This window comes from Helianthus annuus, chromosome 15 (assembly GCF_002127325.2).
Source record: "Helianthus annuus cultivar XRQ/B chromosome 15, HanXRQr2.0-SUNRISE, whole genome shotgun sequence".
NCBI lineage: Eukaryota > Viridiplantae > Streptophyta > Magnoliopsida > Asterales > Asteraceae > Helianthus > Helianthus annuus.
In genome coordinates this window covers 168,062,298-168,078,567 of record NC_035447.2, presented here as the reverse complement: position 1 = coordinate 168,078,567, position 16,270 = coordinate 168,062,298, and the positions used below count along the sequence as shown (strand labels likewise).

Below are 16,270 nucleotides of genomic sequence, written 5' to 3'. Positions count from 1 at the left end.
ATAATCTACAATCTCGTATGTCATCCACTGATAATGGGACATCATATGGTTTAAGTTTAAAAAAAAGTGGAATTGTTTTATATTATTTTTAGGTTTTTTTTACATTTCAAGCTAAAATCGCTACCGCACTTAGCTTGCGGATCTTTTTTTTAGGGGGGGGGGGGTATTAGAACAAGACGATGTTTAGTGATAATATAAGGACTCAGAGTGTAATATTTTGGTTCATATAAACCACACCTCATTTAACCCTAATCATATCAATGCAATCTATTTACATCATCCGGGTTTAATTTACATGCACATCTACACAGAAAAACACACACACTTGTTTGTTTCGGATAAAAACCAATAAAGTTTCAAGCAAGTTCATGATGACAACTTTTTTTTAACGTAACCAGGTTAGGAAAACGGGTCAATATAATGTATCGGTTCAAACCGAGGTTGAAATTTCAGAAAAATAAACATCAAGATGATCGCGTTTATATTTACAATGCGATATTGATTATTCAAGATAATCAAGCAACATACTACGATTATAATTAGCATCTAATACTTTATACAAAACTTTCCTGTCTCACTTCTCTACATTCTTGGTAATATACAACTAAAAAAAGAAAAGGGTTTAAAATGAAAGAAAGATAAAGAACAAGGGGTAACCTTGCCACTACACTAAACTTTTTAATAAACTCAAATTGCAAGAGACCTTACTTCATCTTCCTTCCAAATCCCTTCTTCATACTTATACCACCTCAAAAACCCTTCATCAAGCCTTGTTCTCCTACACATTACACATAAATCATCCATACAAGTCACGAACTCGCGTATTCTAGACGCCTTTTCAATAATCGATTCATCGAGCTCCTTAAGCACTTTTCTAGGGGCGGGTGGTGGCGGGACTTCTACAATGATGCAATGGGAAATATTAAGCACTTCAAGATGTTTTAACCCGTCTAAGATTATTAATAGAGCATCCTTGAAGAGCATCGAGCAACGAAGGCTCAAGACTTTTAAGTTTGGCAAGCAACTTGCAAGTGTATGCGCGAAGAACATGTCACACGGGCCCATGATTTTGAGTTCTGAAAAATTCTTACAGTTGTTGGATATTTCCTCCATGATGCAAGGAGGATTGGCTATGCTAGGCCTAGTAAGGGATTCAAGATCTCGCCACATGTTTATGGCTTTGCATATAACGGTTCTCTTTATCCGGTTCCATGCTGGCAAAACCAGTCGTTTGAGCTTTGGGCACCTGCGTTAAAAGAGATGGACTTTGTTAACGTCAAATATACAAAAATATCAATCTTAAGAAGTGGGAAAATGGGTAGATCGAGTAACGGGTCAAAATAAGTAGGCGAGTAGTTTACTGGTCACAACACTTTTATGTCCATATTTTATTTAGTATTCAAGTAATATTGCGGATCCGCTAACAAAAGGCCTAAGTAGAGAGTTAGTACAGAAGTCGTCCATGGGAATGGGACTGAAGCCCTTGAAAATAAAAGTTCATATGATGGAAACCTAACTCAGTAGACTAGAGATCCCAAGAGCTGAGTTCAATAGGAAAACCTAATTGTATGAATTAGTAAGGTCACTGTGGGGGATAACCCTACGTATATATATAAGGGAGTTTATTGCAAAGCTTAGTAAACTTCCTAGTCCATTCCTAAAAGTGACAAGTGTGAGGCTAAGTCTATGGCTTTTAATGATTCGACTAAGGTAACCATACATAGTGAATCACCTATGTGAGAGAGAAGTGGGATCGCTTCGAAGGGTATTGTTGGGGCACAATACCTAATGGCTCTCACAGAACCAGGCATCATGTTCATGACCATAACGAACATAACTATGAGGACTTGACTTTGTCAGGGAGAGTCGTGTGTGAAGTGCATTGTCGTCTACACAAACGGCAGACGAGTTCAAAGACATCGAGTTCTACTCAGAGCTAGTGGGCTAAGTGCATTTCATGAGCGAAGGTTCAAAGGGTAACACCTACCTATCGTATGCAAAACTCAACTGCTGAAATCTAATGGGAACAATGTTGTTCTGAGATCGACCTCCATTCATGTGGGGGATTGTTGGAATTTGGGTGTGTGAGAATGGTAGTCTCATATCGTAAAACACTTGTCCCACATTGGTGTGGAGACAATGAAAAAGGGTATTTATAAGGTAAAACATTTACCTAACCAATATCACTTTATGACATGTTTTACCACAAGTCCCTCGCGCGTGCGCGCAGGGGGGGTGCAAAAAGTGGAACCGGATTTAGTCGAACTCGTGTGTGCCCGCGCGTCCTGCGGACACGAATGCAACTCCGAAAACCCAGACCCGCGCGAGGCGAGTTTTTGCTCTCAAGAATGTAACCGTTTTTTTAATGAGTTTTAAAACTGAAATTAAGATGATTATTCGCATTGATGATGATCATTATTTGGTCTTCGGTTTTGAATAACAGTTTCGAAACTGACTCAATGATGACCATTATTCAGTTTTAATTCATGCAATAATGGGTCAGATTTCGGTTATAGTTTAGTGACTATAAAACCAGATGTAAGCTGCTCAGTTTGAGACACACCAGAAATCATCTCTTCTCTCGATCTCTCTATAGCATTCTCCTTTTCTTTTCAGGCAAGTGTTCAAGTCCGGCAGTGCGCTGTTGCTTCTTCCAACCGGCGTACCCTGGGAACAGACGACGAATCTGTTTAAGGGAATTGTGTCAAACACAAGCCTGGTTCTCGTTAACTATTTCTGTTTCATATTATTTTGCAGTTCTTATCAGTACCAGTTTTCCAACACCTTTTTCCTCCATTTTTTCCAACCAAAAACTCTGTTGAAAACTCTGTTGTGGATTCGTTTCTTCTTAAAAGTCACAAGAAGATGAACGCATCTGAAAGTGGCCCAAATTATGTGCAACAGTAAGTCAAATGGTCAATAGTATGACACAAAATGCAGTTAATATTTTAAAATGGCCGGAGATGAAGATCGCCGGAGATGTGGAGGAGCGGTGTGGGAAGGTGGGGGGGGGGGGGGGGTTAAGAGTGCTAGGAGTCTCAAATGTATAGGGGGTTGTAATGTGTAAGATACAAAAGTATAGTGGAAATGACCTATATACCCTTTGACCGTTACTTAATTATGTTGACTTTTAACAGAAGTTAACGGCAGGGGGTAAACTTGCGACATAACAACAATGTTGGGGGGTAAATTGCAATTATTTCCATGGAAGGGGTTAGAGTGCCAATTGGCTTAAACCCTAGAGGGTAAAATTGCAGTTTACTTTTTATATTATTTTTAGCTTTTTTTTTACATTTCAAGCTAAAATCCCTACCGCACTTAGCTTGCGGATCTTTTTTTCTAAGGGGAGGGGGGGGGTATTAGAACAAGACGATGTTTAGTGATAGTATACGGACTCAGAGTGTAATATTTTGGTCTATATAAACCACACCTCATCTAACCCCTAATCATATCACTGCAATTTATTTACATTATCCGGGTTTAATTTACATGCACATCTACACAGAAAACACACTTGTTTGTTTCGGATAAAAACGAATAAAGTTTCAAGCAAGTTCATGATGACAACTTTTTTCTAACGTAACCAGGTTAGGAAAACAGGTCAATATAATGGATCGGTTCAAACCGAGGTTGAAATTTCAGAAAAATAAACATCAAGATGATCGCGTTTATATTTACAATGCGATATTGATTATTCAAGATAATCAAGCAACATACTACTATTGTAATTAGCATCTAATACTTTATACAAAACTTTCCTGTCTCACTTCTCTACATTCTTGGTAATATACAACTAAAAAAGAAAAGGGTTTAAAATGAAAAGAAAGATAAAGAACAAGGGGTAACCTTGCCACTACACTAAACTTTTTAATAAACTCAAATTGCAAGAGACCTTACTTCATCTTCTTTCCAAATCCCTTCTTCATACTTATACCACCTCAAAAATCCTTCATCAAGCCTTGTTCTCCTACACATTACACATAAATCATCCATACAAGTCACGAACTCGCGTATTCTAGACGCCTTTTCAATAATCGATTCATCGAGCTCCTTAAGCACTTTTCTAGGGGCGGGTGGTGGCGGGACTTCTACAATGATGCAATGGGAAATATTAAGCACTTCAAGATGTTTTAACCCGTCTAAGATTATTAATAGAGCATCCTTGAAGAGCATCGAGCAACGAAGGCTCAAGACTTTTAAGTTTGGCAAGCAACTTGCAAGTGTATGCGCGAAGAACATGTCACACGGGCCCATAATTTTGAGTTCTGAAAAGTTCTTACAATTGTTGGATATTTCCTCCATGATGCAAGGAGGATTGGCTATGCTAGGCATAGTAAGGGATTCAAGATCTCGCCACATGTTTATGGCTTTGCATATAACGGTTCTCTTTATCCGGTTCCATGCTGGCAAAACCAGTCGTTTGAGCTTTGGGCACCTGCGTTAAAAGAGATGGACTTTGTTAACGTCAAATGTACAAAAATATCAATCTTAAGAAGTGGGAAAATGGGCAGATCGAGTAACGGGTCAAAATAAGTAGGCGATTAGTTTATGGGTCACAAAACTTTTATGACCATATTTTATATAATATTTTCAAGTAATGCCATAAGTCAAAAAAGTTTAACCATAAAGAAAGGGATTCAAAAGTTATGCAAAGTCTATTATTAAATGTGCACAAGTAGTCTTAGGGCCCAAAAGACTTGAAAGCTGAAATGGTAAAAGCTCAATTGGGCCGAATCATTCAAAGCCTAGTCCTAGAACCACTCAAGCCTGAAATCCCAAATTGGGCTGCAATATTTAGCCCAGATCAACCTAACATGAGCATTTGGTACCGGGTACCAGTACCCACTTTTCCCGTTTTCGGTACCGGTATTTTCGGTACCAGTGGCGAAGCTTGAGAATTCCGACCGGAGGGCGGAAGTCACCGGACCTAAAAATTTCTATAAAACCAGGGGGTCGAAAACGTATATACCCAAAAATTTCTATACGAAAACTACATAGTCTCCACTACTGAGCGAAAAGTTCGGGTGGTCGGCCGCCCCCTCCCGCCCCTTACAAGCTTCACCCATGTTCGGTACCGAACGGGTACCGTGCTCATCCCTACTTTCGTGAAACTTTAGCATAAGACTAATTCATTTTTACATATGGGTTTTTTTTTTGTTAAAGGCAAACTGTAATATATGACAAATTTGCAGAACTTTATTTTACACTTTGGAAATGTTACAAGATACTGCACAGTTTTATTTCAAAACAAGAACATTTTTAATCCTTGGTTTTAACTTTTAAACAAATCATCCTTTAAAGTAGTTTTAATTTATATGATTTAACAAAAATATTACTAATAAAATCTGGTCAAGTTTTTTTTAAAAAGAAAATTGTTGCTCATAATTGCCATTTTATTTAGAGTAAATTACAGAAATCGTCCTTTATGTATGTCACTTATTGCAAACTGTGTCCTTTGTCTTCAATAATTACAGAAAACGTACTCGATGTTTGCAAACCCTTGCAAGTTATGTCCTTTAGCCCTAACTCAGTTAATTTTTGTTTTTAAATCTGACCAAATGGACCCCACATGAGGGCATTTTGGTCATTTTACCCTCATGTGGGGTCCATTGGGTCAGATTTAACCACAAAAATACCCTCATGTGGTGTCCATTTGGTCATGTTTAACCACAAAAATTAACTAAGTTAGGGCTAAAGGACATAACTTGCAAGGGTTTGCAAACATCGAGAACGTTTTCTGTAATTATTGAAGACAAAGGACACAGTTTGCAATGAGTGACATACATAAAGGACGATTTTTGTAATTTACATTTATTAAAACCAATTAATGTTATAACTTAGAGTAACTCTGCATATATTATCTTAGTTAAGAATAAGAATCAGTTTGAAACTAATAAAAATTGATGTATGGACTATGGAGTCAACAATCTTTTTATATCAATGTTCACTAATATAAAAAAGCAAATCCCGGCTAAGTTTCTCTGCTGAATACCGGGCTACATTATAGGGATGAGCATTTGGTACCAGGCACCAGTACCGAATTTTCTGTACTGAAAAAGTAAAAGATAGAAACAACAAGAAATAGTGTTTCAGGCAATACCTTTCAGCGATGTACGTCAACTGATCATCACGGACGTATAGATTAAAATGGAAAATCAACGTCGAGATGTTTCCACGGCTAAGATTTAGAGAAATCTTCAGCACTCTTGTCAGCGTTTTATCCGACCGCTCATCCACATAAACATAAGGTTCTAATGGGATTTTAATAAAATTTGACTTCAGCATCGACAGATCAAGCGTTCCCCACAACAAAGGGTCACACGCAGCATACCGCCATGTGCTACAGACTCGCGCAATGCCAGACGTCAACTCAAATATGTCGAACGTTTGAAATATCTTCACCAGTATGTCAATGTCCATGTCCTCCCATTTCTTTCTATCTGGAACATCCTCTTCCATTTTATAGTCTACATATATATATAATCCAACTTTAGTACATATATATAAAGTAAACCACAACATTGTTTCAGTTTCAAATTCACACATACAAGTGTTCAACACAAAGTAAAATCCAATCTGAATAAATTACTATATAGTTCTAGTAATCTTCTTCTCAACACAAACCCACAATTCTAGGGGGTGTGAATTTCTGACACGACACGAAATTCGCGGGTTTAGGTTTAGTCTAAACAGGTTCGGGTCAGTTTCAAGTTAAACCCGCAAACCCAGTTGGATTGGCGGGTTGACCCGTTTAACCAATTTCTATTATATTAATTTTTTTTACAATATGTTTTATATCATAAATTAAAGAGTAAATTACGTTTTTGGCCTCTGTGGTTATATCACTTTTACTATATTAGCCCAAAATAAGAATTTTTAACATATTTGCCCCCATATTCTCTATAACTAACCATTTTGGCCCCCATGATCTCTAGACTTAGGGGCCAGAATAGTTAGTTATAGAGACCATGGGGCAGATATGTTAAAAATTCTTATTTTGGGCTAATATAGTAAAAGTGATATAACCACAGGGGCCAAAAACGTAATTTACTCTAAATTAAATTGGGTGTGTATTTTATACTATAATTATACCTTAAAAAGAGAAATTTGACATAAGATTTTATGATTTTAATATAATTTTATTATATAAATTTGTGTTTTTTTTGTAGTAGATGTTAATTTTAGTAGATTAACTTGCTGAAAAAAAAATTAAAAATATTCAGGTTGAACGGGTCGGGTACAGGTCAGCATGTAAATATTCAGGTCAGGTTCATATGTATGACACAATTTTTGGGTTCGGGTCGGGTTCTGGTTCGTCTTAAATTTTCGGGTTCAGGTCGGGTTGAACCCGCCAACCCGCGAAGACGACCAATTTAGCACCCCGATGACTCCGATTCGCCGAATCAAGTCACTAAATTCTAAACAACACTCGATCTTAAACCAATCTGATCACACCAAACCGCAAAATTAACATCAAATCATCACTTACAATTTAGCAACATACAAAGATCTCAAATTAAACACAATTCAACTTACATTTCATAAAATTCAACAAAAAAAAGTTAAAAAACAAATCTAAATCTGATTGTTACTTTCACACAGACTAATCACAAATCAAAAATTAAATTAAACCCATAAAGGAGAAACAATTGGAATTATGAAATTAAATAATTGGAATTCGATCAGTGCTTACAGTGATTGAATTTTGGATCGGAGATGTAAGATTGATTCAGGGGAACGGAAATTGAATAAGAAATAATAATGAAAAATATCATAGAGAGATAAATAATGATCTAGAGTTACTCTTGTGGTGAAGGGACGGGTGTGGTGCGTTGATTGAGTTTGATCGGACGGTGTGGATTGAAAGGAGGGGATCTGTCCGTTGGTTGGTGCGGGTGCATGCTATGAGAATGAGAGAGGTGAATAGAGTAATTTGACGGTGTATAGCTTTTAATGTTCATTCGTTCACACTTGTGAAATGTCATTCAAAGTGTTTATTAGCGTGTTTTCCAAAAGACGTTTTATTAGGGCAACGTGATGGAATATTATCGCCCGTGAAAAACAAAAGCATACCACCGTCACTCAACTTTTTCACGCATTAATTTCTTCACGTGTTGAAGGGTTGTGAGTGATGGGTTGTTGAGTGTTGTGAGTGATGGGTATTGTTAGATGTTGTGAGTGATGAGCATTTCCACTAAAAAAGGTTGTGAGTGATGGAATAAAGCTCGATGACGTGTCAAAACTTGATTGGAAGTTGTGAGTGATAAATGGGTGGTGAGCGATGACCACCCCATCCCCCCTTAAAAAAGTATGTGTGAGCTCTTCTTGATCTTCTAAGGTCTGTAAAAGGTTAAACACCATCACCTTACACCACCATCGTCCATCACTACCACCACCGTCCACCACCATCGACCAGCAGCACCTTCCACCACCACGTCGGTACATCACCAACAGTTTATTTTAGAAGTCTACATACGTTAAAAAACAAACAGTCTTCTTCTTGCAGACTGCAGAGGTTTGGTCCACCTCTTTTTCTACTAATGTCTGCAGATGTGATCCGCAGACTGCAAAAATTTTACCTCTTACAAAACAAACTGCACCTTAAGCATTTTTGAGTAAATAAGAAGTTTGCGCACTTCCGACACATATTTCATTAACCACTGGAGCACATAATAATGATGTGTGGCATTTCTTTTAAAGATTGGTGTTGTTTTTTTTTTTTACGAAAGACGATATCATTCACACCGTCACGATATCACCTCACCAAAAAAGGGGCCGCACGATGACCAAAACAAAAGGAGACAGCTACATCAGAGTGAACTTAAAACAAATCAAAATTAGATCACTTAAACCAAAGAATAGATTTAAATCTACAACTATTCTTCAACCAAAGAAACCCGAGGAACTTCACAATAATATCTTCGATCTTGATCTCCTTGTTGGAAAGAACATTTTCGTTCTTATCCTTCCAAGTCCGCCAACAAGCAATAATCACAATCCCATAAAAGACTTTCTTCTCTTTAACTCCCAAACTAACATGGTTATACAACTCCAACAAGTCCCTAACCGAAAACGTGAAAATTTGGGGTTCACGACACCAAGAGCTAATAGCTTGCCACACTACTGAAGCCACCTGCAAGCCGAGAAGATGTGATCCGCAGTTTCTTGACCTGAATTACGCATAAAACATTTTTGTGAAATGAAATGGATGTTTCTTCTACTGAAAGCCACCAACGTTGGGAGACTGTTCATTTCAGCCCGTCACGTGAAAATATTACACTTGTTTGGCACCTATTTACGCCAATTCATCACATAAAACTGGCTCAAATCGACACTTGAATATAGCATGCTTTAGACCGACCCTATAGAAAAATGACTTGAGGAATTCCCCAACCATGACCACCTATACATGAAAACTGCATCTCTTCAAGCCGAGAGTAAAGCTGCTGACATTTAGCAATCTCAACCGTAGAGTACGAAATCCTTTTCCAGCTCAAAATGCCTTCTTCAATTTGATTAATTAGTCTAAATTGGTTGATACCTACCTCGCCTAATTGTTTAGGATTCAACACTCGTAACACTAATTTCCAATTTACCAAATAATCAGTTTAATATTAGGAAGATACGTATGTGCACTTAGAAAAAGGAAAAATTACAAGTTTTGTCCTTTATCTATATACCCCTTTTTCAGACGGTGTCATTTTCAACGAATTTTGACAGGTTTTGCCCTTTTGAAGGGGTATGGTCCCAAAAACCTCGCGCAGGCACATTGGACCATACCACAACTTCACCATAATAAACTTTCTTTAAGAGAACCCAGCGCGGCTGCGCACCGGTCCTAAAGAAGAAAACCTAAAAGAGAGCAGTCTTCAACATCCGCGCGTCGAGATCAGAACTAATAACACATCCTTGTGCAAACTCATGTGATGTTTAAAGCTAAAACATCTCCGCGCAATTACAACCCAGGCTTAAACAGAAAGTGACCTTTTCTGTTACAATAGAATTAGCATGAGGAAGAGGCATAGAGGATTACAGCTGTAAACCTTCTAGAAGACCTCATTGAGCACAACCATTCTGTTATAACTGAATAGTGATGTGGCATCATCCTGAACGCTTATCAAGGTCACGGTGATGGTGTCGCAACCCCCCCCCCCCATCTGTCCCGGGAACGGGTGGCTGCGAGAATCAGTTTTGGTGGTATCGGTGTTTATCAATTTGGCAGCAGAAATTTCATCAGGACCGTAGTTAGGAAATATTTAATCAGAGTAAAACACCGCATTTTATATAAATAAATATATTGGGATAAAACCCAAGTTTTTATTACAAACTGATTTATAGGAATAAATCTCATTTTATTGAAATAAAACATTTTCTTTATTTAGGTAACTTTTATAGCCACTTTTCCAAGCCTTCAGTGCTGTCCAGCTGACTTCTAGTTGGCTTTCACAATTTGTTACCTGAAACGCGTTTAAAAACATTTTGTTAGTGGGAAATACTGGTGAGTGTATCCAAGTTTAATCAAGAAGAATTTAATTAGTTAAGACAGTATTGAGAGCGATTACAATGTTTATATCTACACAATTACTCATTCAGTACTTACCACTCGACCGTATCTGTGGCTATGGTCATATCACACATTGGCTAACCCGTTGTCCAATTGTGAAGATTGTCAAGTAATGTATACAAAACACCATAATACCGGCAGTATTTGAAGAATTACAAAGACTCAATCACTGCTTAATCACATTGTAAAATATTTAAGGTTTTGTAAAAACAGTTTACAAAAAGGAGATTACTCACATTGCTGTCTTAGGTTTTCTTTAAGGGTTTCTTGGAGATTATCTATAAATTACACAAATGCACACGTGTTAGTATAATAACCCAATATTTACATTAGTAATACCCTCCCTGAGACGGCATTCCAACGACTACGTCGGGCAGAACCTCGACAGCCGTTACGGAACCCTGGATCAATCGGGCAGCGTATCTAATACGTAACCGGGGTTATGATACTTACAACGAAGCAGAACTTCGTTATATAGGGGGTATTATGCCCGGAAATAGCTTATACTATAGAAAATTTCGAGAGAGAAAAGGATTTGAGCGAATTCGAATGTTCAGCCGATGTCTGCTATTTATAGGGCTGATCTTTGGTTCCGTCGCGCCCCGCGTAGCATTCCTCCAGGGCTTACACGGCCTGCGAGGCCAGCTAGGGTAGGCCCTAGCTTGGCTGACTCGCCACTAGGCTTGACACGAGTGGTGACACGTGTCGTCACCGGGCTTTGCCTCTTAGACAAGCTGTCGCGGCCCGCGTAGAAGATGACTAAGGTCTTCGCGCCCCACGACGACCCTTGAAATTTCGTTTTTATTTAATTTTAATAAAAATAAAGATATCCGGGGCCCGTTTTCGCATACGGGGTGTATTTTAGGATGTATTGGGACATTCTAATTTTTTAGGGTGTCGCAAATTATTTAGGAAGGTTGTTATATCCTCCCCACCTTGTTTTAGAGCTCGTCCTCGAGATCTACGGGAACAGGTGTGGATATTTCCTTTGCATCTCTGATTCAAGCTCCCATGTATATTATGGTCCTCTTTTGGAGTCCCATTTCACTTTGACCAGAACTAATCTCTTGTGCTTGAGGTTCTTAACTTTCCTGTCTTCAATCTGTAGAGGCTTCTCTACAAACTTAAGTTGTTCATTTACCTCTATATCCTTAAGAGATACTACCAGCGATTCATCAGCTAAGCATTTCTTGAGATTACATACATGAAATACATCATGTATTCCTGCTATTTCTTCTGGCAGTTGTAGCTGATAGGCTACAGGTCCTATTCTTCTAATAATCTCAAAAGGTCCAACATACCTGGGGCTTAACTTTCCCCTTTTAATGAATCTGACTACTCCTTTCCAAGGAGAGACTTTTAACAATACTTTGTCACCTACCTGAAATTCCAAAGGTTTTCATTGGTTATCAGCATGATTCTTTTGTCGATCACGTGCTGCTTTCAGTCGTTCCTTGACTTAAATGATTTTGTCGGTTGTTTCTTGTACTATCTCGGGTCCAGATAGTTGCTTTTCTCCAATTTCTGCCCAACAGACTAGGGTTCGGCACTTTCGTCCAGAAAGTGCTTCGAATGATGCAGCATTGATACTTGTGTGATAACTGTTATTATAAGAAAATTCTATCAATGGTAAGTGATCATCCCAGTTACCTCCGAAATCAATTACACAAGCTCTAAGCATATCCTCCATTGTCTGAATTGTCCTTTCACTTTGTTCGTCCATTTGGGGATGATAAGCTGTGCTTAGATTCAACTTGGTTCCCATTGCTTTTTGGAAACTTGTCCAAAAATGAGAGGTAAAACGGCTATCCCTATCAGAAACAATTGATAAAGGAATTCCATGTAATGAAACTATTTCATTTACATACAACTTAGCTAACTGTTCCATACTAAAAGTTTCTTTCATTGGTAGAAAATGAGCTGACTTAGTTAGCATGTCTACAATCACCCAGATTGTATCATTACCTTTCCTTGTTTTGGGTAATTTGGTAACGAAATCCATTGTTATCAATTCTCATTTCCATACTGGCATCTCTAACTGGTGCAATAGACCTGAGGGTTTCTAGTGTTCAGCTTTGGCTTGTGAATAGGTTAAACACTTAGAAACATATGCTGCTATATCCTTCTTCATTCCTATCCACCAGAAATTCTTTCTTAAGTCCTGATACATCTTATCACTTCCAGGATGCATTGTATACTTAGACTTATGGGCTTCTTCTAATATACGGTGACATAGGTTTCCTAATTTGGGTATCCACATTCTTTTCTTATGAATCTCCAAATTCCATCAGTTCCTTGTTCTAATTGTTTAATCATTCCTTTTAACTTTTCAGTATCATCCTTGATTACTGATTCTTGTGCTTCTCTAATCTGTTCATTTAAATCTACTTGCAGATTTAATTTAAGAGAACGTACCCTTTTTGGCTTTTCATGGTACTTTCGATTTAAAGCATCAGCCACTACATTTGTCTTTCCTGCATGATACAGGATATTACAATCATAATCACTAAGTATCTCCATCCAGCGTCTTTGTCTCATGTTCAACTCTTTTTGCCCAAAAACATACCTTAAACTCTTATGGTCAGTGAAAATGGTAAACTTACTACCGTAAAGGTAATGTCTCCAAATTTTCAGGGCAAAAATTATGGCTCCTAATTCTAAATCATGGGTTGAATAATTCTCTTCATGGTTCTTAAGTTGTCTAGATGCGTAAGCTATAACCTTTTGGCGTTGCATTAACACACATCCATAACCTAACTTAGAAGCGTCACAATAGACTACAAAATCTTCAGTTCCTTCTGGTAATGCTAGTATGGGTGCGTTGGTTAATCTTTGCTTAAGAATTCTAAAGGCTTCTTCTTGTTTTGGTTCCCATTCAAACTTAACATATTTACAGGTTAGCTTAGTCAAGGGAATGGCTATTCTAGAAAAATCTTAATAAACCTTCTATAATAACCGGCCAATCCTAAGAAACTTCTAACCTCGGTTGGTGACTCAGGGGTTTTCTAATTGGTAATCGCCTCGATCTTGGAGGGATCCACATGAATTCCTTCATGATTGACTAGATGTCCAAGAAACTGTACCTGTTCTAGCCAAAATTCGCACTTTGAAAACTTAGCATAAAGCTTTTCCTTTCTTAGTAAACTGATACGTGGTCGAAAACTGGTTTTTACATAGCTTTTAATCTTGAATAGCCTACTTTTAATGGGATTCGTGTTTTACAGGTCTAAAAGAGTTTAAGGAGCTAATCGGGAGCTAAACGGAGCACCGGGACGTGAATCGGATCAACCGGGGATGTGAAATGAACAAAACCGGGTTAATCACGAAGATTGGATGTGTTTTGGGAATGTTAATGGATTTAAAATGAATATATTGGAAGATGGCATGATAGAGGGCTGAATTACGAGTACGTGGGCGAAAACGATGAGTAAAACGGAGCTATAACGAAGAAGTTATGAAGAAAACAGTTTCGGACAAAACAGGAAAAACTAGAGGTCGTCGGGGACGGGCTCAAGGCCATCGCCGACGGGCTCTAGAAAGTCCTGTCATCAAAAGGTGCCCGTAAAGAGCCAAACAAGCCGTCGGATGGATTTCAGAGATCTGGAGGCCGTCGGGGACGGGCTCCAGGCCGTCGGCGACGGGTTGTGGTTTGCTGAAACGCGAAGTTTGGTGTTTGGGTTGTTGGGAACGATTCTAATTGGTTGGGGAGCCATTAAACTCGTAAGTTACAACTTATGAGGGTTGGAATCTTCATCTTGGAGCCATCAAGCACCCATCTTTCATTACCAATTCACCATCCATCATCACTATCACCCGAATCATAACCCGAATCATCAAGATCATCATCATCATTCACAATCACCATCCAAAACCCTAGTTCATCCAATCCATCATTCCTTTCACCATCATCATCCACCAAAACCCTAATCTTCATCCTTCTACCATTTCACAAGATTCAAGATGATTCAATTCGCATTCCAATCATCCGGTGATCAAGCTTCTTCAACCATGAGCGGCTAATCATCTCGGTTTCACCCCAGCGTAGGTAGTTGTTTAATTTAGGGTTTCGAATTGTTTATTGCTTCAACTTTGTGACAAATTTTGTTTTATTTTTGAAACCATTGATAATAGTATTACATTTGTTGCGAATTCGTAAATTGTCGAACGATGTTAAAAGTTATGACTTTACGAAATGGTTATATGTAATTGTGCATTATCGTGGTTAGGTTTTACTTGTGTTGATTACAAAGTGTATTCTTGTCCGTTTTTCGAAACGTTGATAGTTATTAGCACCTAAGTCACGGTACACTAAATCCGCTAATCACACGCGATTGAGTTGAATCTAAGAACTTGAAGAAACCCTAGGTTGGCAATTACCGAAACCGGGTGTGAACCCTCTTTCGTATTATCGTTTAGTAATCAATCTTTCGTGCATTCATTAATTAGTAGTTATTAATCAATCAAATCAATTTTATTAGTTAAATTCACATCTTCCAACAAAACTAAAAGAAAACAAATATCATAGCAAGCTTCATAAACTGTGACACCTTTTTATAATTCAATCGAATCCATACACAAACCACACGCTATTCGTGGTTCGACCCCTTGCTACCACTAGCTATTTGTTAAGGGTAAATAGGGCTTATAAATATTATCTTTGACCGGAGCGCGACACTCCGATCATAAACTTAGAAGTGTGTACAAATGCTCTGCATGTTCCTCCTTACTCTTAGAGTAAATAAGAATATCATCTATAAAAACAATTATGAATTTATCCAAATATGGCTTACATATTCGGTTCATCATGTCCATAAATGCAGCTGGGGCTTTGGTTAAACCAAATGGCTTGTTCTGAATGCAGTCTTAGGAATGTCCTCTTCCTGTACCTTTAATTGATGATATCCTGACCTTAAATCGATTTTAGAGAAAAATCGAGCTCCTTGCAATTGATCGAATAGATCATCGATCCTCGATAATGGGTACCGGTTCTTAATCGTGACCTTGTTCAACTCACGGTAGTCAATGCACATACGCATTGATCCGTCCTTCTTTTTGACGAATAAAATTGGTGCTCCCCATGGTGATGAACTTGGCTGTATGAATCCTTTCTCCAACAATTCGTCTAATTGTTTCTTCAGTTCCTGCATTTCTGCGGGTGCCAAATGGTAAGGTGCTTTGGCAATCGGTGTTGTCCCTGGTAGCAGATGGATTCGGAATTTGACTTCCCTGTTCGGTGGTAATCCTGGTAATTCTTCTGGAAATACATCTGAAAACTGAGATACTACTAGAATATCTTTCAGTTCTTTTCCTTTGGTGTTAGTGATTATGGAAATCAAATACACTATAGATCATTTTCTTATACAACTTGCTGTTTTCATCATAGAGATGAATTTTGCGGATCTCGAGGGCTTATCTCCTTTAATTGTGATCTTTTCATCCCTTGGGGAATTTACTTGGATTGAGTTTTGATCACATAAAATACTGGCTTTATTGGCTATTAACCAATCCATCCCTAATACAACATCAAATCCTGCCAGATTCATTGGGTAAAGGTTTGCCATAAATTTTTGATTTAAAAATTATATTCTTGCTCCCTGCAAGATTTCAGAAATCCTAACGGTTTATCCATTCGCTGTCTCTACTAGACATTCTTGGGGGAGTTTAGTTAATGATTGATTTAGAAGTTTGCAAAACGGAGTATTAATA

The 16,270-nt window shown here is 38.1% G+C and overlaps 2 protein-coding genes across 2 annotated transcripts; both read right to left on the bottom strand.

The window, feature by feature from the left end:
* Positions 1-513: 513 nt before the first annotated feature.
* LOC110910858 (F-box/LRR-repeat protein At3g48880) lies at positions 514-1,272 on the bottom strand. Its single transcript, XM_022155439.2, has one exon. The coding sequence runs from the start codon at positions 1,168-1,170 to the stop codon at positions 688-690; it is 483 nt and encodes a 160-aa protein (XP_022011131.1). The 5' UTR covers positions 1,171-1,272; the 3' UTR covers positions 514-687.
* Positions 1,273-3,647: 2,375 nt separating this feature from the next.
* Positions 3,648-7,918, bottom strand: LOC110912939 (F-box/LRR-repeat protein At3g48880). Its single transcript, XM_022157778.2, has 3 exons — positions 7,694-7,918; positions 6,101-6,467; positions 3,648-4,435 (listed from the first exon to the last, which is right to left on the bottom strand). Exons 1-3 carry the CDS (start codon positions 7,773-7,775, stop codon positions 3,877-3,879), a joined length of 1,008 nt encoding a protein of 335 aa, XP_022013470.1. The 5' UTR covers positions 7,776-7,918; the 3' UTR covers positions 3,648-3,876.
* Between the last annotated feature and the right edge of the window lie 8,352 nt (positions 7,919-16,270).

What these genes read in the sequence shown, in the direction of transcription:
- LOC110910858 (XM_022155439.2), bottom strand. Translation starts at nt 1,170, where the DNA reads ATGTGGCGAGATCTTGAATCCCTTACTAGGCCTAGCATAGCCAATCCT.
- LOC110912939 (XM_022157778.2), bottom strand. Translation starts at nt 7,775, where the DNA reads ATGATATTTTTCATTATTATTTCTTATTCAATTTCCGTTCCCCTGAAT. An exon ending in CGATCCAAAATTCAATCACT is followed by an intron (nt 6,468 to 7,693) that starts GTAAGCACTGAT and finishes ATATATATGTAG; the next exon opens with ACTATAAAATGGAAGAGGAT. An exon ending in TTGACGTACATCGCTGAAAG is followed by an intron (nt 4,436 to 6,100) that starts GTATTGCCTGAA and finishes CTTTTAACGCAG; the next exon opens with GTGCCCAAAGCTCAAACGAC.